The sequence below is a fragment of the Aspergillus sydowii genome (genome assembly GCF_001890705.1).
Source record: "Aspergillus sydowii CBS 593.65 unplaced genomic scaffold ASPSYscaffold_5, whole genome shotgun sequence".
Lineage (NCBI taxonomy): Eukaryota > Fungi > Ascomycota > Eurotiomycetes > Eurotiales > Aspergillaceae > Aspergillus > Aspergillus sydowii.
Window position 1 is genome coordinate 627,661 of NW_024467863.1, and position 21,378 is coordinate 649,038.

The window sequence follows — 21,378 nt, forward strand, 5'->3', positions numbered from 1 at the left end:
CCTCTGTTCCTTCATTATTCCCAGATTGTCTTTCTGTCCTATTGCGTCCGTTTCCATTTCTCAACGGTCCTTCCTCGGAGAGGAACATTATGGCGCCCACTCCACAACCCGATTCTGAAGTGCACCCAGTTGTTCGCAACGCCCTGCGCGTCTCCCTAAGTGCCAAAGAATACAAGGCCCTTCACGACTACGCCCAGCGTTCTCGCTCCTTGCAAAACAAACTACCAACCCCTGCAAGATTTGAATCCATTACCCGCTCCAAGAATAAATATAATGAAACGGCAGTACGTGCGTCGCTGCGCGTTTTTCTGGCCTCGGGAGCCTTGATGAAGCTTGTCGACTTCGTTATCGGTCGCATACAAAAGAACTCGGCTCAGTACGAAACCACCCTTGTCTTCAATGTGAAAGTTTTTAAGGGGAATTATCGTTTGCTAATGTGCGTTTGGAATTAGGCAAAAACCCCGAACCTCCCTCCTTCGATCCCCAAATTTCCGCCTTTCCCTTGCGATGTCCCTGATGGTTTTGCTGCACCGGCTCTTACATCGCTTCTTTGTTAAATTGCGCATAAACCTACGTACCGATGAAGCACAGCCATTTTGCGAACGCAATCCGCGCATCTCGAAGGCGCTAACATCGCGATATGCGCCTGCGGTCGGTGCCAGTCTGGCGGGTCTTTCGCTGGGAATCTGCACGCAGAAGCAGCTCCGGATGACGGCCGCGATTTACGTCGCTACACGAGGATTGGAGGCAATTTACAATGTTATGGATGAGAAGGGGTGGTGTGAGAACCGGCCGTGGTGGTTTGGGAGTTGGTTGCTGATGCCGGCGTCGCTTACACAGCTATTCCACGCCTTCGTGTTTGATCGGGAGACTACACCTAAGGTCTGTGTCCAGGTTCTGTTTGATGTCGGCTGCGATTGTTTTGGCTAACTGAGTATGGCAGTGGTTTGGAAATGTGATTATGAAGTACTCACCAAGTTACATTCATGACCGGCCGGATACTTTGCCAGCCCAGTTTCCCTGGCCGGAGAAGGATGGTATTGTAGATTCGATCGCGTCAATTGCTCATCTCAGCTGGCCGTAAGTTGCTTCGCTCTTTTTTACCTTTCTCCATGTCAATGAGAACCAGAATCTAACAGTCGCAGGGCGTTCGTCTCGCCTATACTTCGTCCTGGGGTTCCCAATGTTTTGCCGTCGGGACTCAAGCCTATCTCGCCAATTACCGGACCAGCGCATCCATCAATCCCTAACCTGTCATGTGCATTGCTCCATCCTGGTAGTCCTAGCTGTGGCACAGCTCTCGCGCATCACTTGCTGCTCTCTGCATCTACTCTAGCGCGATTTTTCGCGATGGTAGCACTTGCGCGGTCGGCGCTGAATTTGAAATCATGGCTAGCTCAGCCGATTTCGACGGTTAACGGTCTCTCAAAACAAGTCATCACACAGACGGCAGTGCTTTCAACGGCAATCGGTTCGGCGTGGGGCAGTCTGTGCATGTGGAACGCGGTTTTGCCACGGACAGTATTGCCGACGCAGCGATTTTACCTCAGCGGCGCACTTGCCGGGCTGCCGTTCGCTTTCCTAGGAAGTAACAGCCGCAGCGTGTTTTTGTACTTTTTCCGAGTAGCGGTGGACTCGGCGTGGAAGGCGGGGGTGAAGCGGGGATTGTGGAAGGGGTGGAGGGGCGGCGAGGTCTGGCTGTTTGTGGTGGCTTGGGCGGTTCTGGGGAGCGCGCTGGAGGGCCGCCCGGGCACGGTGCAGGGACGAGGCGTAAGGAGGCTTCTTGCGTGGATGAAGGGCGAAGGCTTCATGGATCCCATTGAGAAGCGGAGGCGCAGAGCGTGAGCTTTTACTTATTATCATCAGCACTGTAATTAATTGTGGCCATGACTATGACTATGAAGCACTGAAGTATGATCCTGCGAGAAGGGGCAATTTTCCCCGCATGGGGTATCGGAATCCATTTCTCCCCCTGGAAGCCCTTTTCCGGCTCTCCACCAAGTCTGCGTTCCTGTACGGACGATGGTCTCCATTAGACTCGGACTTGCTCCTGTGCGACAAGGGCTTAATTTTTGCGAATGAGGGGCATTCAAGCTCCTGCTTTGTTGGAGATCAGACCGACTTTCGCCTGCAGCTGTACACTTAAATTCGTCGCTCGCTGTTTACTCCCCTCATCGTATCCTCATCACTTCCCACTCTCACTCTTAATTGCTCTTCCATCCCATCCTCACTCCTCAATTCCCCCATCTACACTAAAATGACTGCCCAACGCCTCAAGATCGGTTGCGCTGGCCTCGGCCGCATGGGCAAGCGCCACGCCCTCAACTTCCTGGAGCGCACTCCCCGCGCGGAGCTCGTCGCCGCCAGCACCCCGGACGACACTGAGATCGAATGGGCCAAGGTCCACCTTGCTCCCTACGGAGTCAAGCTCTACAAGAATTACGACGACATGCTGAAGCACGAGGGCCTAGAAGCTGTCGTTGTCGCCTCTGCCACAGCCGTGCACGCCGAGCAAGCCATCAAGGCCATCAATGCCGAGAAGCACGTTCTCTGCGAGAAGCCGCTGTCGACCAGCGTTGAAATTGTAAGTCGCCTACCCATTACCCCTTCTTAATCACCCCAAGATCGAGAAACTTACAAGAAAACCAGTCGCAATCCGTACTCGACGCCGCCAACGCAAAGCCTCACCTCAAAGTCATGTGCGGTTTCTCCCGCCGCTTCGACGCCTCCTACCGCGACGCCTACAACAAGATGTCTTCCGGCGCCCTGGGTGCCCCTAGCGTCATTCGCAGCCAGACCTGTGACAAGCTCGACCCAACTGGGTTCTTCGTCGCTTACGCTGAATTCTCCGGCGGTATCTTCGTGGATTGCTCCATCCACGACATCGACCTGTCGCTCTGGTTCTTCGGACAAGACTCCAAGGTGCGCTCCGTCTCTGCAGTTGGAATCACAGCCGTCGAGCCGGACCTGCGCAAGCACAACGACCGCGACAACGCCGTTGGTCTGGTTGAGTTCTACGATGGGAAGATGGCCTACTTCTATGCTTCTCGCATGATGGCCGCGGGTCAGGAAGACACGAGTGAATTCATTGGAACAAAGGGCAAGGTCACGGTGAACGCGCAGCCGCAATTGAACCTGGTCCAGACATTCGATGCAGGCGGTATCAAGAAGGAGATCCCGCAGCACTACTATGACCGCTTTGAGTATGCGTTTGTGACGGAGGCGAACGAGTTCACGGCCTCGGTGTTGGAGAACACGGCTGTGCCCTTGAAGCTGGATGGTGCTGTCCAGGCGGTGCGCATTGGTGCTGCGCTGCAGGAATCTCTGATCACGGGGGAGAAGATCTTCTTCGATGAGAGTGGGAACCGCGTTTCGAAGGCGAATCTGTGAATATGATTTTTAACGGTTTTAACGGCTATGGGTTTTACGTGTTCGGAGTAGAGTCTAGTATATATAGATTGGCAATATAGATTCAATACCCTACCAAAGAAGTATCATGCTAGTATAACAACTTGTCTCGTCCTTGGCATTAATTTACCAGCTACAGGTATTTTCCCGACATGTCATATCCAACTCGCTCCAGCTGCGGTTTGTACAAGACTCGTGGAAATTCAGTTTCAACTTAGGTAATGCCAATTAATACCAAGCAGGCATCAAGCACTAATGACGTAAAAGTGAGGGGGCCGCTGAAGGAATTACAATTCTACTTATGATGCTGGTATCAGTGCAGAACTGCAGACCGGATACAGTTTTTCTTATAGACTCTGCTGATGAATTATCCTCATAGGCGCCTACTTCAAATAGACCAGAGATACTACCCAATCTATCCCAATTCCTCATCGCCATGTGCCTGCTTGGAAATACCCATCTAACCACGGTACCAAGCCACCGCACAGTGCATATATCCCAGAAAACAGCTCAGCCTGGCATATTAAACTAAAATCTTACCACCTCCTCCACCAATTCCTGGCCAATCCAGTTGAGCAATTGCTACTGAGTTGTCCTTGTCAGGCACATCCCAATACAGCCGAGTAGTCTTTTTATTCCTGCTTTACCTTTCAGCTTGTGCTATGGTTAATCTATATAAACCCCTCAGAGCACCGGCATCACCTCATTCCTGCTCATATTGCACAATCTCCAAATTCTCTTTACTTTATCATCACTGCGAACAAAACAATACTAGCGCACTAGGTATAGCCGCTAGCCAAGAAAGCCAAGCCAAAATGAAGCTCTTCGCCACCGTTCTTCTCCTCGCCGTCACTGCCGTGGCGGCCATCGACATCGAGCCTAGGGCTGGCTGCTCCCAGCCCGGCGAGTACTGTAATGACGGGACCTTCCTGTGCTGTTCTGGAAACTGTGATACGGCTAATAACGTGGTATGTTATACTTTGCCCTGGTTTCCTCTGTTTCTTTCTTGCTCTTGGATGTTGTGGCTTGGTGGGGCTAATCGGGTATTCTGTCTAGTGTCCCTGATTGTCGGCTATCGAAGGATCTACTGCTTACACTTGGTTCGAATCTGCTTGGACACTGGGTTTGAGAAAGAAGTGGGGGTTTGAAGAAATGATGCGCTTTGTGAAAAAGCATCTTATGTCATGCATGTCGAAACTAAGGCTAATGTAGTAGTGGCATCAAGATACAGCTTGGATTCGTCATAACTCGTAAAAATTAAAAAAAGGCATTTAACACAAAAATCATGAAAAGGGAAAAAGACAGTCTACCACTTGATGACCTTCTTAGGGAAGAACTCATCAATCAGGTCGAGGTAGTAAGGCTTCAACTCCTCGACTGTCGGGACGTCGTCGCTCTTGCTGTACAGATCATAGGGGTTGAATGCCTTCACAGCCTTGAGCATCTCCTCGTCCTTCTCATTCATCAGGTGCCGGTACGCACCAGCATTGTGCCATGGGTAGAACGAGTGGTACCGAATCATGGCGAGGGCCTCGTCGGGGAGAGTGGACTGCTCCTTGACAACGTGGTAGAGGTATTCGTCGTGGCCCCATGAGAGCATGACATTGTCGAGCCCGCAGCCGGGGGTGTAGATACCGTTGGTGGTAGAGTAGATAGGGTGGCCGAAGTCCTCGTTATCCTCGAACGACTCGGTGCCGTAGATGATGCGCTCGTCGAAACCGCAGCCGACGGGGAATGTGTCGCCGACGACGTCCCACTGGCCACGGGCATCGTAGAAGAAGAGCAGCTTGCCCAAGTCGTGGATGAGACCGGTCAGCTGCATCCAGCGAGGCTTGCCATCTCGGCGGATGGCCTCGGCGGATTGTAGCAGGTGGTCGATCTGGGAGAGGGAAGTGTCTGGGTCACTTTCGTCGATCAGGGTGTCGAGCTTCTCCATGGCGTCCCAGACGGACATCTCGGCGCGGGTCTTGGAGTGGAAGTCATTGCGGGCCTTGAGGTTGTATGCGACTGTTTGCTTGGTGTGCTGTTCCTTGTAGAAGTTCTTGACGCGGTCGCAGGCGTCCTCGTACTGGCGGAACTGGGTCTTGTCCTTTTCTTTGTCGAACTCGGACTGGTCGTAGAGGCCTTTCTCGGCCTGGGCCTTTTCCTTTATGCTCTGCTTGAGAACGTTGACGTTGTCGATAGCGTCGGAGATTTCCTCGAGGGCGGCGCCGTTGGCGACGTTGGCGTGAGGGCTCATGATTGATTTTCTTGGTAATAAACTTTTAGTAAAAAGAGACAGTTGTTTGGTTGATGGAGAGCTGAGTCTGCCCGAGACGAAGATAGGATATATAACGGCATCGTGGCAAGCGAATGAGGATGCAAATTCCGAGTGATGGCATGGTGTAGCTGGAGAGGACGGATTCCAGAATCCGCAGCGACGACCTGGAACCCAGTTTCCGATCCCCCGCAATCTCTTCTCTTCTCTCAAACTCAGCCCAGCGTGACTCGGGCCAGACTAACTTCTTAAAGTAATCTCAGGGCAGAGATTCGGAGTCGCTCCGGTTGATGGAATAATTGTTGGAAGTCCGGCCAAATGTTCGGGGGAATACCCGGTATATCCCCCGACTGCCCCTCCACGGATTGCGCGCTTCGGGGTATATCATGCCGCTGTTTCTCGTCTTTCCCCTCTTTATCTTTTAACTTCTTTTGCTTCCTTTTCCTCTTTCTTTGCTTTACCAATTATTCCCAGATACCCAATTGCAAAAATGGCCATCGCAGACACACGCTTCAAGCTCAACACCGGCGCTGAGATCCCCGCGCTCGGTCTTGGTATTTCCCCTCACTCCCATACAAACAAACAACCACCACCTAACAACCACCAGGAACATGGCAATCCGCCCCTGGAGAAGTAAGCAAAGCCGTCTATCATGCTCTCAAAGTGGGCTACCGCCACATTGATGCTGCACAATGCTACGGCAACGAGACCGAAGTCGGCGAGGGCATCAACCGCGCCCTCTCTGAAGGCCTTGTCCAGCGCTCCGAAATCTTTGTCACCACAAAGCTGTGGTGCACATACCACACCCGGGTGGAGGAGGCCCTCAACCTCTCCCTTTCCAAGCTCGGACTCGACTACGTCGACCTGTATCTCGTGCACTGGCCGCTGGCGATGAACCCCAATGGGAACCACGAGCTGTTCCCCAAGCTGGCGGACGGGAGCCGCGACATTGTGCATAGCCACAGCCATGTGACGACGTGGAAGAACATGGAGGAACTTATTGCGAAGAACCCCGGGAAGGTCAAGGCGATTGGCGTGTCAAATTACTCCAAGCTATATCTGGAGGAGTTGCTGCCACAGGTGAAGATTGTTCCTGCTGCGAACCAGATCGAGAACCATCCGTCGCTGCCGCAGCAGGAGATTGTGGATTATTGTAAGGAGAAGGGCATTCTTATTACGGCTTATAGTCCGTTGGGCAGCACTGGGTCACCGTTGTTCAGTGCGCCGGCGATCGTGGAAGTTTCGAAGAAAAGGGGAGTTAGCCCTGCGACGGTGTTGTTGAGCTGGCATTGTATGTTTCATCCCTCTCTTTCTACTCTCGCCTCTTTCTGTTCTTGAAGCTAATAAACATGCAGTGGCCCGCGGTTCCTCCGTACTAGCAAAGTCGGTCACGCCCTCGCGCATCGAAGAGAACAGAAACCTGGTCGCCCTGGACAAGGAGGACGTCGACCTCATTGCCAAGTACTCCGCCGAGCTGGCTGCGACGAGCGGCTTCCAGCGCTTCGTGTTCCCTCCTTTCGGCGTGAACTTCGGATTCCCTGACAAGCAGTGACTATCTGCTGGCTCGAGTAGACTGTAGTCGGGGACAGTTAAAGTATATAGACTGTACATAGGAAAAACTGTTCATTATTCGGTCGAATGATCAATGGGGTAACTAGTAGTAACATAGCGTCTACTCTATACATGAACTCCATCCCATCCAAGTGAGTTGTGTATCCTAACTTCGCCCTCAATGTATCAGAAACTCAACAAACGATGCCATAAGAGTCATAGACATGCGAAGGATTGACAGAATGGGCCCAGTTAACACTGATACCCAACCCATTCCCTCGCAAGCACAGTCTCAACCCCAACTCGATCTTCTCCGTCCTCACGCGGATAGCGGACCATCTTGCTACTGTAAATCTCGCGATAACCCAACTCCTTCACCTCATCAGGGACATGCACGGCGCCAAGGCTCACATACTCAACATCACCAGTGTCCTTTTCAACACCATCCACGCCACCGGTGTTCTTTTGCTGCCGCTGCGCCTTTCTTGCCTTCCCCTTCAACCTTCCTTTTCCTTTTTTCGAGCCTTCAGCAACACCACCACCTCCTGCAGTGGCGGGGTTAGCACCAGACGCATTCTCCGTCCGTGCCTTCTCAACCAAAATAGTCGCATAGTTCTTTAACGCTGCCTGGCGTCTAGCCTCCCTCTCCAGAATGATCTCCTGCCCAAGTTCCGACGTCAGAATGCCGCGCTTTTCCAGCATCGAGAATGCTATGAGTAGTTCATGAAAGCCCAGTGTGAGCAGGATTGCCGAGGGGATATATACTTCAGGTCCGGGGGTTGTAGTCGCGGCAGGAGGAGATGTTTGATCTGCATTTGCAGCGTCTCTATCGTCGCTTGCTCCGGCTCCTACTTTCTCGCTGGGAGGAGTAAGAGTGTCTGAGGCGGCACGGTTTTTAAGACCTTCCTTGTCTTCTCTCTCGATGGGTTTATCTTCTTCGTTTGATTTCTGGCTCTCGATTGCGTTTTCGTGCTCCTTTTCGTGATTATCATCGATTGCTTCTTCTTCGGCGATTGGATCGAGGCCTAAGGACGGGAACGAGCCGAACTTGACGTCTGCAAGGCGTGGGTTGTTTGCAACCGCAGCGGAAGGTGGATGAGACCGTGTTTGGGTGGTAGGCTTTTGAATGTTGTTATTCTTTTGTGCAGTTTGCGCTGGTGGTTCCGATGCAGGTGAGGACTTGAGGAACTCCGGGATACGATCAGGGAGGGTAGTCGAGTGTGCAGCAGAGTACAGCTTGAAGTCTGGCTTTATGTCCTTGAACGCGAAATCCAGTGATGCGCAAACAATACGATGCGACCAGTCGCTTTCCAGATCACGCGTGGGATAGAGGCCTTTGGTTGAAGTGACGGCGATGGCGTCTGAGGTTGGAGTGTGAGCTGGGGCTGGGGGAAGATGTGGATTCTCACTGTTGGGCTTAGGGTCACTGTTGGTGGTTTTATCTCCATCTCCATCAGATGCTTTGATAGCCTCGCCCTGTTCCCCAACGTCCTGGGTATGACAATCGGACTCCCCATATTGGCGTGCAGCTTCCTCAACCCAAGACGGCCTAGGTAGGACAACCATGTACTTGTACGTGTAAAGTCCACAGCGAAGCACTTGCTCGACGGTTTCCCAGCTAAGGAGATCAATTACCAGGCCAAATCCCGCGTCGACAACGGGGGTCAAATAGAAAAAGGCGCCGCAAACTGCGTACCCGATAGCCATATCTAACATCGCCAACTGCACAGAGAACGGATATTCAGGCTCACTGTCGGCTGCTGCTGCCGGATCATAACCGAAATCTTCCAATGTGATGAGTTTGAGAGTCTTCAGTGTCATAATAGGCTTTCCGTAGAGGTGATGCACCACCTGCTCCCAGGACTTGATCATAATGAAGTCCTCGCCCGCAACTGCTGTGATCTCCTCATTATAATACTCCCCGCCAACAAGGAGGGAGGTAATAAGTGGACTACGCGCAAGGACACATTTGTGAGCTGTCATCACGATCGGCCAGAACTGATTGTTTATCGAGCGAAGAATGAGCTTGACATCACTCATGTGGTTGGATTCCAACATATCTATCAGGTTTTTCGACAGCTCGAGACTCGCCTGCGCTGCCAAATCGTTTTCAAGATCAGCTCTCAGCATCTTCATAGGCGATGCAGGCGACACCGTGACTCGAACACCAGAGCGGTTTCCTGGTGAGGCTATGGGCTTGTTGGTCGAGTTTGCTGTGCGAGGAGCATTAGCATTGTAAATCGCTTTGCCGGCGGGGGGTGGTGTGCTCATCGGAGGAGTAGGAGGCGTGTAAGGCCCAGCGACAGATTGGGCAGCAGAGATTGTCTTCGAGTCGTCCTCGTCCTGTGTAGCACCGCCTGCAGTCTCATCGGTCCCGCAATAGCAGCAGTCACCTGCATGGTGTATGCAGCAGCAGGATGTCCGAGGGGGACAGCCGCACTCAACTGGAGGTTTGTGTACACAGCATGCGGCGTTGAACTGACACAACATGCGACCGTGAACACGACAGATCGGTTTATCCTCATGGTGTCCGAGTTCACGTTGGGATTCATCCTCGTGCTCGTGCTCATGCTCCTGATTGTGATCATGCTGACGTCCCCCCCGTTCCTCGTTCTGCTCTAGTTGTTGTTCTGGTTGCGGCTCCGACTGCAAAACTCCACGATCTCCATACACAACAAACACCCCCGATACATTTGTAGGGCGGTCATTATCTTGTCCGTTGGTATCAGGCTTCCCAGGCTTTTCGTCACGCGGCCGCTCTCCCTCGACATGTTCAACTTGAGCTTCTTCTTCTTCTTCTTCAACGCCTTTAACACATCCATTCTTTTTCTGCTCCTTCTCTTTCTGTTTCTTCTGCTTCTGTTTTTTTTTCTTCTCAGCCTTCTTCGACTGCTTTCTCGCCGACGGCCCATCCACCTGGGACATTCCTTCCTCCTCAACTGCTTTTCCAACTTCAGTATCGATTCCAGTGGTCATGGTCCCAACAGAGCGAACATGAGATGTGATTGATGACTTAGATGTCTCGGTCTGAGCAGGGCCAACGCTGGAATGGTCGCGGTCGATGTTGAAGAAGTCATCAAGGTCCCGAGTTACTGAGGGGAGTTCGGATGAGCAGAATGACCTGGTACGTCTTACCATGTTCTGTCTCTGCCCGGCTTTTCTCGACTTTTTTTCTCTTTTTTCTATCTTTTTTTGATCTTGAGGGGTTTATTATGTGAGTAGATGAGGTTTTCTTGATGACAGGTATCCTTTAGTCTGGATTCGATGAGAGGTAGATGGGTTGGATGGAAAGAAATGATTTTGCAAGTGTTGTGTTGATAAGAGGGAATAAGGGGAAGACGGAAAGAAGAGAAAAGAAATGTTTTATCTTCATGTTGTTGCTTTCACTGATGTCGCCGCGGCGATGGGGTCTGAATACAGTTGGTATACTTCTCTTTGTGGCTCCCGCGGACCTGCCTTGTTTTGAATTAGACAAAACAATATATTTCCATATGTATTTGGAATTATTAATAACCTGAGTTCCAAGTAGTCCCAGTCCTTGTTTTTCAGGGTATAGGTGAAGTACAAACTTGATGCCTTTCAAGAGTCTTTGTATAGGGCTTCTGTTCCACGTGACTTGGATCACATATGTTCACAAAACACACAGATAGATCTTAAGATATCATTAACTATTAAGAAAACTAGTTATTTAATAAGTATCATTAAGCCATTCACTTCTATTAAAAAGTTATAGTCTACCTATAGTAAATACCAATACAGCAGCAACCCTGTTCGCCTCGGGTTTGCAGTCCTCAAGAGAAAGTTAGCTTTCTTCGAGTTAAACAACAAAAAAGGGATCGATGAACTGCACTGCAATGAAATAAAACGCTGTTTCCCTTTTCTTCTGGCTTACGTGTGATGTACCAGGCATCCTGTGTATTGCTATGTAAACCTCGAAAATCCCTGGTTTAAACGCAGGTGGTTGTTTCAGCTCGGCCATCTTTTACGTGTTTCGCCTCTTGGTCGAATGGACAATTTTCAGGTTCTTTTTAGTGAAGATAATCCACCAATTGAGCTAGGATGGAATATGATAATTGTGTATTATCAGTATAAAAAAAAGAAAATAGCCAAGACTAGTATAGTAACCACCGCTCAAAAACAATGGTATCTCTCATCAGACCAATAACAGACCAGGTATCTTAGTTACATCAAATAGAAACTGGAAAGGAAAATTTGTCAAGGATCGACTATGATCAAATCAGAACATGCCTCCGTCCATAGGGATTCGGGGCTGGTGTTGTGTAGGAGCCGGCGATGCGCTGGTCGACATCGTCTGCCGTGCCCTGCCAGCGGAATTCATGTCGCCGCCCTCACTTGAGATTTTGCGTAAGCGGTTGCGCGGGCGAGACCGAGACCGAGACCGGTCGTCGTCCACGAATGTACTGTGCTCTTCTGGGAGCTCTTGGTCAGGCTTCGAGACGGGCATGGGGTTGGAGTCGTGCGAATCGTGCTTGTCGTTCTTGAAGGCCCCGAGGATGGTTTGGGTGGTTGTCTGCCGGCGACGACGAGGGTTCATCGGAGGCAGAGGCGGGGTTTCCATGCCGTTACTTAGGCTGGCGCCGGGAGGGAGGCCCACGGTGGGGACGTTTGATGTGCAGGAGATGAATGTTGGCTCCGAGATTTTGGTTTTGTCGATAGAACGTTTTTGGAGACCGGTGTGCACTGCAGCACGTTGGGGTAAAGATTGTGCGTGCTGAATAGCTGCAGTTGTTGCTGCAGAATCACCGGCAATGTCGTACAATGGTGGTGTTGCGTTGGCGGAGAAAGGTGGCGCAGCGGGCGATGGTCGAGGGGCACCAATACTGGGTGAATTGGCCACAGGGACAGCGAACGGTCGATCGTGAATTGGCGTTGCTGACCGGCTCTCGGGTTGATATCTACCAGATGCTGCAGACGATGACCGATCATACGCCAAACGATCGTGGGCCTCAATGGAAGGGCGAGCGGATGACGCAACAGAAATAACACCACGTCGTCCATTTCCAGATGAGAAACTGTTGTCAGAAGCGGTCTCATCTTCCTCCAACGTCGTAAGGTTGTCGCGGTCTCGCCGCGAGCGACTCTTAGAACGACTAGAAGTATTTGAGTTCGACCTATCTCTACGCGCGCGGAAGCTCGTGTGGGGGGATGCGCCACGGCTGCGGCTGGATTCACGAGAATCATCATTGCTGCGACGCCCGAAGCTAGCTATTCTCGACCGCATGGATCGTGGTTGTTCCGCTACTTGAGGAGCGCTAGAGTTCCCATGCTTTCCAAGGTTGCCAAGGCTGGGAAAAGATACCCTGTCCTCCTCAGCCCAGGGGTCTTCCGAGACCAAGGCCGGTGTAGACGCATTGCCGCCGAAAGGAAGGCCCTTCATACCGCGAGGTTCGCCTCGACCGAAGAGATGGTGCTTGCTGGGCTTGTTCTTAAGAAGCGCAAATGCATTCCCAGGTCTGGGACCAAAATCAGGGGTCTGGCGACCGGAAACAGGGCTCGCCGCGCGACTCTCATCGGCAAAATCCCGAAGCTTTTCCTGCACCCTTCGTCGCCGCTCGGCAAGCTCATTTTCGAATTCTTCTCGCTCCTTCTGCGTCTCTGTGCTTCCCTGGCGCCGATGCTGGGCGGCAAGCTCATCCCGCCAATCGGGGATTGGGGGCGGTGGTGGAGCATTGCTGGGAGGATGAGGGGCTAGAGCTGGTTGAGGAAGTTCAATGGTGGATTCCCTGGGAGTATCGTCATCGTCTGTAGGGGGTGGGAATCGAGGGGAAGGTGGCGGCAAAATAGAAGACTTGTCACTGTCATGGCGAAGGTGCGTACGCACAAGACCACTGAGGCCCAGTCCTGCAGGTAGTGTGGGAGAATCAGGCTTCTCAGGAGTGTCACTGGTCAGTTCGGGGGCGTGTTCAGTGTGCTCTGCGATAGGCTTCAGATCACCCAGGTCCGAGTATCGCACTTCAGGGAGTGTGCAGTTGTTCTCGTCACCAGTTGGGGTTGAAGGCTTGGAAGGAGTCCTGGAGCGGAACGCGGGATGATCGCTGTGCATAGAGTAATCATCTCGAGATGGATGATATCCCTCATCCTCAGTTTCGCTTGGGCTTGAGTTATCGAAGAATGTGCCGATGTGCCCTGTCCTGGCAGGGGATGCATTTACGCTCTTTCCGGTGGACCGACTAACGGGACGTTGTGCTTCGCTATAGTGAGAGGATGCTGCAGAACCAGGTCGTGATCGGTGACTTGCGTTCGAAAACCCCCGGGAGCGAGCGCTGACATCTTGGGGAGGTGCAGACGCAGGTACCGGTGCTGGAGATTGTTGCCGAGGAGGGGGCGTATTCCTTCCTTGGAACATCTGAAGCTGGCGACGAGAGAACTGGTTTTCATCGTAGGCAGTGCGCGGTTTATTAAACATACCCATAGCAGTGGCTTTCCCACGGTCTCCTGGCTGCAAAGCGGCCACAAAAGTCGCCTCTTCGTTTTCACTAACTGGAGGGCTAAGGGGGAGCTGTGAGTGACCAGGAGGCCTCAATTCAGGCTCAGCAAGCTGACGTGTCGGCGAAGTAGCGGACGACGGAGGACTAGTGGGACGTGATGCCGCTGGTGAGGGCTCAGCAATGGCCAGTTTCTGTAGGCCGTTACGCAGGTTTGTGGCGCTCCGAGAATAGCTTCGGTTGAGTGCTGGAATTTCTGGAGTGCCCGCACGCTGGCGGTTCAAGTTTTCTAGTCGATGAAGAGTTGATGCTTGTTGACTGTGAACCGACTGCTCCAATGCCTGGCCGTAAAGACGTCGTGTCCTGACAGACCCGCGCTCTGAGGCCATCCCCGGGCCTGTCGGCTTTGGCAAGGCGACCGACTCCGAACTACTAAAATGTGTTTGGGCGGGCGACGTAGCCATGTTCTCATCCACAGATGTCGCAGCGGTCGATGTGCGCCCATTAAGCGTTGGCCCAGACGCAGTGGATGAATATGTGGCTCGGTTGAAAGAGGACACGCTAGAGTGCGCATCTTCAGACTCGTGTGGAGAGTAGACCTCTTCTCTTTCCGTTTCATTGAACTTTGGTCGAAAGAGCGAGTGGCCAATATCGTGTTCATAGATGGCCCGACCAGCGCGGCCAGATCCGGAGGGAGTAATCTTATATACCTTTTGTCGTCCTCCGAACAAATTGTTTCCCTCTGTACGGCGGCCGCGGCTCATAATGCTTCCTTTTTGTGATTGCGCATCATCATCGCCAGTACACCCGTCGCTTCCCGATGCGTATGAACCCCGACCCATGTTGAACGACGGCCGGCTGTGAGTGGAGACTTCATCGATATCGGAAAGCAGAGTTGGGTTATGGCCGAAAAGATTCAACCGTGAGGCACGTTTGGGAAATAGTACACTGTCGTCGCTAGCCTTTCCAATCATGGATCCAGGGTCGTCTTGTTCTCTCAACATGCTAAACCGCGCAGACAGCTTGGGCATGAGCAAACTGGTGCGGAAATCATCTGTAGACGGTAACGCAGTCGAAAGATCGAGATCCGGCTTTGGCTCAGCTTCTTCTTTTTTGCCTTTCTTCAGCATCCCCCCAAAAGTGGTAGCCGGGGGAGGAATGGGGGGAACACTGGTCTCGGTGATCACAATCTCATCCTTAATCTTCTCCTTCTTCTCCTTCTTCTCTCTCTGCTCTTTCTTGGACTTGCGGAAACGATTCATAATGACGAACGCCAACTTTTCCACCGGGGACAGTTATCGCGTAAAAATGGAAATAGATCTCGACGACGCGCTCAATCCAGTCTTAGAAGTCAGAATAAACCGCCCAGGCAATATTGCAATGTTGATGCGACATAGGAGGGACCTACTGGGCGAAGACCAAGATGACACAATAAAAGCACACAATCTGTGCAAACCAGGGCAACGTGTACAGTAGATAAAGATCCGAGGAGAGACGGAAAGGAGAGCTCAATAATTGACAGCGAATGCGAGAGTTAGATCATCCCCTATGCAGACTGCGGAACCGGTCCGTGGCCGATCTGTTGTGCAGTGGATGCGACGTGTAGGACGAGCAAAGTACCAGGGGCGATATGTATAGCAAACAACTCTTCCTTGAAGTCGAACTGACGGGGTCTTAATTGGATGATGAAAATCGATCGAGCAGCTCCAGCTGGACGAATTGATGGAGGGGGTTGGTGGGCAAGACACAGCCGGAATGTGGCTGCAGCGGAGGCGACAATAGTAACTATGGAGATTCGACAAGGAATGGGCGGCAGTGGCACAGCTGGGAGCCAATGCAGATGCGGAAAGGAAAGACGATGTTGAGTTGAGATTGTTAGTTGAGAGATGGGGGAAGGGGAGAAATGAATGACTTTGCAATGAGCAAGAAAAGAGAACGAAAAGATAGAGAGTGAGGAGAGAGAAGGATCTCGATCGACGATTTAATTTTTATTATTTTGCATGCTAACTCCGGCGTTCACGCGGAGTGGAGGAAATAATAAAAATAATAAAATAATAATTATTATCATAATCAAAATAACAAAAGTCCAGACTCTTGTCAGCTCCTGTCGGTTTTTTGGGTCGCGGAGTCGATCGACATACGCACATTTACTTTTCGTGTCCACAAACAGGGCGTATTTACTTTCTGGCTCCGGCAGTCGCTGAATCAACGCTCGACTCGCTGTCTGATCCTACTGATGATGCGACGATCTTGCGTCCCTTGGGAACTCCTTGGGTTGACCTTGACTCTCGAGTTCGCAACACTCAGGGAACTCCTGTCCGAGCTCTGGGCAACCCTTACTGTGTGTAAACAAGATGTACAGATGGACGATTACAGCGGTTACCGTACCGTACCATGGACAGGGGTGCTCGCGACCCTTGCAGACCCCACTAGCAGTCTCCGCCCAATCAGCCTCCCACAAATACCGGAATCATTTCGGTTATTCAGCGTGTCGGAACTGACCAGGACCACCAGGCGGACCAGAACTTCCTCGATCAATGAGGGTCCCAACACAAAGGGACACAGGGCAGGCGGACGAACTGGGAGAATCTCGGGAGGGAGCCCTTGGCTTTGGACTCTGGAGGGATGTTCAGTTGTTCGATGACCTGGAAAGACCCAAATGATCTCATCAATACATCAATCACACTGCTTGTGTCTCGTTTTCATTGCCCAAGAAGTGGGCCAAATGTAATCTCAGCCCTCGATAGTCCTGCATATCTGTCGAGTTCACAGGTCGATAATCCTGTGACCCTGCTCCTCAGTCCTCAGTTGGTCTCATTTTCAGTCGAGTCAGTCTTCCCCGTCTCCTCCTCACTGGAGTACCGGATGCGGACCTTTTGTGAGGCAGCATCAGCTGAGCCTTGTATGTGACCTATCTGGCCAACTCCGAGTGTTTCACCTCCCAGCGCATGTTATCTATTCGTCACATCCACTTTTACGCCCCCCCGTCCTCATTATTATTGAACAATCGCTTCGTTGGACAGAGCCTGCAGACACAATGCAGAACTCAGAGACGGAATGGCGGCACGGCACTGTGCAATGTACATCGCGTGGCTGCACCGCGTCGTCTTCCTGCAACCCGCCAATTTCTCGGGTCCGATCAGGATCTCTCAACTCAACAGAGTTTTCAGGAAACGACCGTGCGGCCCCGCGTCTTCCTTGAATCCAGGCTTATTATGGTAATTGACCGGGATTCCGGGAAGGTTGTTTGATTTCTAAGATTTGTTGACAGCCGTTGGGCTAGAGTCTGACTCTTTGGAGGCGCCGTGGCGCGTGGTAATGTGGGTATTACAGCCAGCGTGAAATACGAGAACGTAGTTCATAAACACGGTTGTGCCCCTGACTAGGCCGTATTGGGCTAAGTGCCGGAGTCCCTTCCCGAGAGTAGACAGCTTTTCAGTCCTAATTGTATCACAATTCGGAACCAGATCAGGGGACAATCTAATGTGATGCAGACCTAAAGATTGGGGATGAAGAATCAGTGAATCATAGAGCCAGATCTGCTGTTCATCAATCTTTTGGTTGTCCAGTCTGGTCATCAGAACCACGTCCTGTAATATGCAGAACTCGATCTGAATCGGATCTAAACCCAGAGTGGCGGAGCAGACCCCCTTCATCTTCCATTCGGAGAGCGGCGAGCCAAACAGTCGTTCTCCCTCAAACTCCCGATCCTCAATTGAAGACAGCGGGCGTTTCACCTTCCCACTGCCGGGACCCAGCCAACGGCGCACCGTCGAGGCTGGCCTCACCGTTTGAATTCGGCTTTGGGACTGAATCGACGATGGCTTCAGATTCTTCGAAACTGGCGCTAGAAGGTCAAAGAACCGTTGGTCTTGTGGTCGGGGCCACTTCGCATCGATCGGCCCGAACTTGCCTCTTCCTCGATCTCACTTCGGGCATCAACAGGACAGGCCCAACATCATGAAGCCGGGAATCCGAATACAGAGGGCAAGCGATGCGACTGAATCGTCGCAATCATTGGAAGAGGTCTCCTGAACCTCACTGAATGACGTCGAGCTGTATTATTAATCGCTTTCACCCCGCATCACGCAAGAGCTGCAACTTCAGAACTTCGGGTTCTCGCGCTCACTTACCCAAGACTAGAACTCAACTAACCTACTCAAAACTAACTTACAAATCTTACAGCTTATTCCAAAACCAAAATGCAAGTCCTACTCCTTGGCGGCCACGGCAAAGTCGCCCTCCACCTCACCCCCCTCCTCCTCGCCCGTTCCTGGAACGTCACCAGCGTTATCCGCAACCCTGCCCACGAGCCTGAGATCCTCACGCTCGCAAACTCAGAGAACGCCAAAGGCAAACTCAATGTCTTAGTCTCGAGCCTCGACGAGGTCCAAACTCAAGCAGACGCAGCTAAGATCCTCAACGAAACAAACCCCGATTACGTAGTTTGGTCAGCCGGTTAGTTCCCCCTTCGTTAAACTTTACCGCGCATCTAAAACAAAAGCAAAACAAGACACAACATCGCAATTAAACAAATTCAATAACTCTGTCAATCCTCGATTCTTGATACTGACAATGATCACTTCTAGGTGCTGGCGGGAAAGGAGGTCCCACGCGCACCATCGCAGTCGACGAAACTGCCGCCAAGGCCTTCATCTCAGCGTCGTTCGCGCACCCGCGCGTGTCGAAATTCCTACTTGTGTCCTGGATCGGATCGCGCCGCAACAAGCCTTCGTGGTTCTCTGACGCAGACTGGGAATCTTCGCAAAATACCTTCAACAATGTCCTCCCCACCTATGCAAAGGCTAAGCTCGAAGCGGACGAGTTCCTAACAGCCCATGCGGCTGCGCGGGCCAAGCAGGCAGCGAGCGGGAAGGCTAGCGTGCTGGATGCGATTTGCTTGCGGCCCGGGGCGTTGAGCGATGAGCCGGCGACTGGGAATGTGAATCTCGGGAAGATCGGATCACAGGGGAAGGTTCCGCGAGAGGACGTTGCAAGGGTTGCGGATACCTTGTTGGCCCGGCAAGGAAGTAAGGGGTGGTATGACTTGTTAGGAGGTGAGGAAAAGATCGGAGATGCCGTGAATAGAGTTGTACGTGAGGGGGTTGATGCCGTCGAAGGGGAGGATGTCGGTGCGATGGTTAAGCGGTTTGGGTTAGGTGCTTAGACGTCGGTGAATTTAGGCATTTCCTTAATTAAAGTCATAAACAGCAAATATTGAATGACATTTATTTAAACCGATCGTCTAATATTCAATAAACATTCCTGGCTAAGTGCTTATACAGTGCATACGTCATTATATATATTTATATACCCGAGTAGAATAACAATACATCCCCAATTTATACCTAATACTTAATCTATCTTTATCAATCATAGCTTAGCCTTCGGCGCGGCCGTCTCTTCCTGCGCGCGTTTCTTCAACATTCTCCGTAGAATCTTTCCAGACGCACTCTTCGGAATCTCCTCAACAAATCGCACACCACCACGCAGACGCTTGTGATGCGCAACCTTGCCCTCAAGCCACTTCACAATATTTGCGCCCTCATCTGCGTCTGAGACACCAGACTCCTTGCTCTTACCGCTCCTCACAACATACGCAACGGGCACCTCGGTGCCGTGCTCAGCGCTCTCAACACCAATGACAGCAACGTCATCAATAGAGGCATTATCAACGAGGATACCCTCCAGCTCAGCAGGCGCGACCTGGAATCCCTTGTACTTAATGAGTTCCTTGACACGATCCGTGATGTAGAAATTGCCCTTGGGATCCTGGTAGCCGACGTCACCGGTGCGGAACCAGCCGTCGGGGGAGATTGAGTCTGCCGTCGCAGCCGGGTTGTTGTGGTATCCGAGGAAAATGTTAGGGCCACGCAGGTAGAGTTCTCCAACTTCGCCGGTAGGGACTTCAGTCGGGTCTGAGCTGTCCTCGGGCATGGTCATGTATTTGGCCTCCATGTTGGGGAGGAGTTTTCCGACAGAGCCGACGGAAGTGCGCCACTCAGACCAGGGTTGCGTGTGCGTGGTGGGACTGGTTTCGCTGAGCCCGTAGCCCTGCTTGATGCCGACACCGAGGCGGCTGTAGACGGCTTCGACGAGTTCTTGAGTGAGAGGGGCTGCACCGGAATTCATCATGCGGATGGTAGAGAGATCGTACTTCTCAACGACCGGGTGTTTGCCTAGGAGGAGGACGACGGGGGGGACCACATAGCTGAATGTGATCTTGTAGTCCTGGACGTGTTGGCACCATCTTTCCAACTCGAACTTGGCCATGACGACGAGCTCATAGCCCTGGTAGAGAGTTTGGTGGACGAGACATGTCAAACCTATGCGATGATGTTAGCTTAGGGACGACGATAGAAGGAATGTAGGGGACGTACCGTAAATATGAAAAAATGGAAGAAAGGCAAGTACACGGTCACCCTTATCGTCCGCACCGCCATTCCACTTGAGATTACCCGCTTCGCCCGAAGACAGCTGAAGACTGTTGGCAACGATGTTGCGATGGGAGAGCATAACACCCTTGGGGACACCAGTTGTTCCCGAAGAATAAACAAGGAAAGAGAGGTCCTTCTCCGGGTTGACCTTGCTGCGCCGGAAGCGAGTAGCGCCAGAAATGTTGCGGACAGAGGTGAAGTGCTTGGCCTTGGCCTCGGGGTCACGCTGGTCTCCAATCAGGATAATGTGGTCGTCTGGGATGCCGACCTGCTTTGCGGCAGCTCGTGCGACAGGCAGGACTGGCAATTGGGTGACAAGCGCTTTCGCGCCGGAGTCTCTCAACTGGAATGCAAGTTCTTCAACGGTGTACGCCGGGTTGGATGGAGAAACGACGCCACCTGCCCAGAGCGTGCCGTACATGACGACTGGAGTGTCGATACTGTTGGGGGTGTATAGAGCGAGGACATCGCCTTTGCGCCAATCATAGATGGACTTCAGGCCCTGGCCAAATGCGATCGCGGATTGCTTGACATCTTTATAGGTGTATGACCGTCGGGTATCGGCATCGGTATAGATCACTGAGAACGGTTAGCTAAACTATATAGTGGCGAAGATATTGGAAAACCCCACCTTTATCATCGGGGAAGGGCTTATCTTTTCGCTCGAGAAGGAATGTCCACAAATCAATATTCGGGATCTCAACCGAAGGATATTGTGAGGAGACCGGCATTGTGGGGGAGTGGAGGATAGAAATAGGAGTTGAAGAGTTGAGAGAAGTTCAGGAATGCGGGGGATCCGGGAAACGGAATGCGACAAAGAAAGGCGGAAATGGAATGAAAGATATATGGAAGAGGAACAGCCAGGAACTCACTAGCAGGCTTATTTGGTTCTAATAAGAGCTCCGGTTATAACCAGTGTCTAAGACGGTCATGGCCACTCGGCCCTCGGCATGTAGTCACCTGACTAGACCCCGGATTCTCCCACTGTACCCCTAGCGGCGAGTGCCGCTCAACATTCGCAACTGATACGTACCGACGGCCTGGAGTGCAGTGTACATCAGCGATCGTCCCACAGCCAAAGGACTTGGCGACTTGGACTTCCACAGTTGATCAGAACACCACTAAATCGTCATCTGGTCTCGTTTATATTCACGAACTATATACATTCACCAATCAAGCATAATTTGACCCATGACGACACTCTGGACCCCGCTCGGCATTACGACCGTCCAATTTCTACCGCAGTGGAGCCAGCCGTGGAGTACACACTCACCCTCGC

General features: G+C 52.0%; 9 protein-coding genes across 9 annotated transcripts; 5 read left to right on the plus strand and 4 right to left on the minus strand.

The window, feature by feature from the left end:
• Positions 1-89: 89 nt before the first annotated feature.
• Positions 90-1,845, plus strand: ASPSYDRAFT_152032 (uncharacterized protein; the record flags this gene model as incomplete). The annotated part of the gene is made up of 4 exons (XM_040842157.1): positions 90-376; positions 453-882; positions 968-1,080; positions 1,146-1,845. The coding sequence occupies 4 exons, from the start codon at positions 90-92 to the stop codon at positions 1,843-1,845; spliced, it is 1,530 nt and encodes a 509-aa protein (XP_040702426.1).
• Positions 1,846-2,257: 412 nt separating this feature from the next.
• ASPSYDRAFT_31277 (putative NAD binding Rossmann fold oxidoreductase) lies at positions 2,258-3,390 on the plus strand (the record flags this gene model as incomplete). The annotated part of the gene is made up of 2 exons (XM_040844857.1): positions 2,258-2,584; positions 2,650-3,390. 2 exons carry the CDS (start codon positions 2,258-2,260, stop codon positions 3,388-3,390), a joined length of 1,068 nt encoding a protein of 355 aa, XP_040702427.1.
• A 359-nt stretch (positions 3,391-3,749) lies between these two features.
• Positions 3,750-4,481, plus strand: rodD. Its single transcript, XM_040846953.1, has 2 exons — positions 3,750-4,376; positions 4,465-4,481. The coding sequence occupies exons 1-2, from the start codon at positions 4,224-4,226 to the stop codon at positions 4,471-4,473; spliced, it is 162 nt and encodes a 53-aa protein (XP_040702428.1). The 5' UTR covers positions 3,750-4,223; the 3' UTR covers positions 4,474-4,481.
• Positions 4,482-4,714: 233 nt separating this feature from the next.
• Positions 4,715-5,647, minus strand: ASPSYDRAFT_57889 (inositol oxygenase; the record flags this gene model as incomplete). Its single annotated transcript, XM_040849447.1, has 1 exon — positions 4,715-5,647. One exon carries the CDS (start codon positions 5,645-5,647, stop codon positions 4,715-4,717), a length of 933 nt encoding a protein of 310 aa, XP_040702429.1.
• A 508-nt stretch (positions 5,648-6,155) lies between these two features.
• ASPSYDRAFT_31279 (putative glycerol dehydrogenase) lies at positions 6,156-7,217 on the plus strand (the record flags this gene model as incomplete). Its single annotated transcript, XM_040844858.1, has 3 exons — positions 6,156-6,219; positions 6,273-6,956; positions 7,021-7,217. 3 exons carry the CDS (start codon positions 6,156-6,158, stop codon positions 7,215-7,217), a joined length of 945 nt encoding a protein of 314 aa, XP_040702430.1.
• A 251-nt stretch (positions 7,218-7,468) lies between these two features.
• On the minus strand, positions 7,469-10,192 carry ASPSYDRAFT_57891 (uncharacterized protein; the record flags this gene model as incomplete). Its single annotated transcript, XM_040849448.1, has 1 exon — positions 7,469-10,192. The coding sequence occupies one exon, from the start codon at positions 10,190-10,192 to the stop codon at positions 7,469-7,471; it is 2,724 nt and encodes a 907-aa protein (XP_040702431.1).
• A 1,261-nt stretch (positions 10,193-11,453) lies between these two features.
• On the minus strand, positions 11,454-14,924 carry ASPSYDRAFT_150906 (uncharacterized protein; the record flags this gene model as incomplete). The annotated part of the gene is made up of 1 exon (XM_040842052.1): positions 11,454-14,924. One exon carries the CDS (start codon positions 14,922-14,924, stop codon positions 11,454-11,456), a length of 3,471 nt encoding a protein of 1,156 aa, XP_040702432.1.
• Positions 14,925-17,864: 2,940 nt separating this feature from the next.
• Positions 17,865-18,829, plus strand: ASPSYDRAFT_31283 (uncharacterized protein; the record flags this gene model as incomplete). Its single annotated transcript, XM_040844859.1, has 2 exons — positions 17,865-18,120; positions 18,252-18,829. 2 exons carry the CDS (start codon positions 17,865-17,867, stop codon positions 18,827-18,829), a joined length of 834 nt encoding a protein of 277 aa, XP_040702433.1.
• A 206-nt stretch (positions 18,830-19,035) lies between these two features.
• Positions 19,036-20,830, minus strand: ASPSYDRAFT_150917 (acyl--CoA ligase; the record flags this gene model as incomplete). The annotated part of the gene is made up of 3 exons (XM_040842053.1): positions 19,036-19,988; positions 20,043-20,678; positions 20,731-20,830. 3 exons carry the CDS (start codon positions 20,828-20,830, stop codon positions 19,036-19,038), a joined length of 1,689 nt encoding a protein of 562 aa, XP_040702434.1.
• Between the last annotated feature and the right edge of the window lie 548 nt (positions 20,831-21,378).

Coding starts and splice junctions, on each gene's coding strand:
- rodD (XM_040846953.1), top strand. CDS start 4,224: ATGAAGCTCTTCGCCACCGTTCTTCTCCTCGCCGTCACTGCCGTGGCG.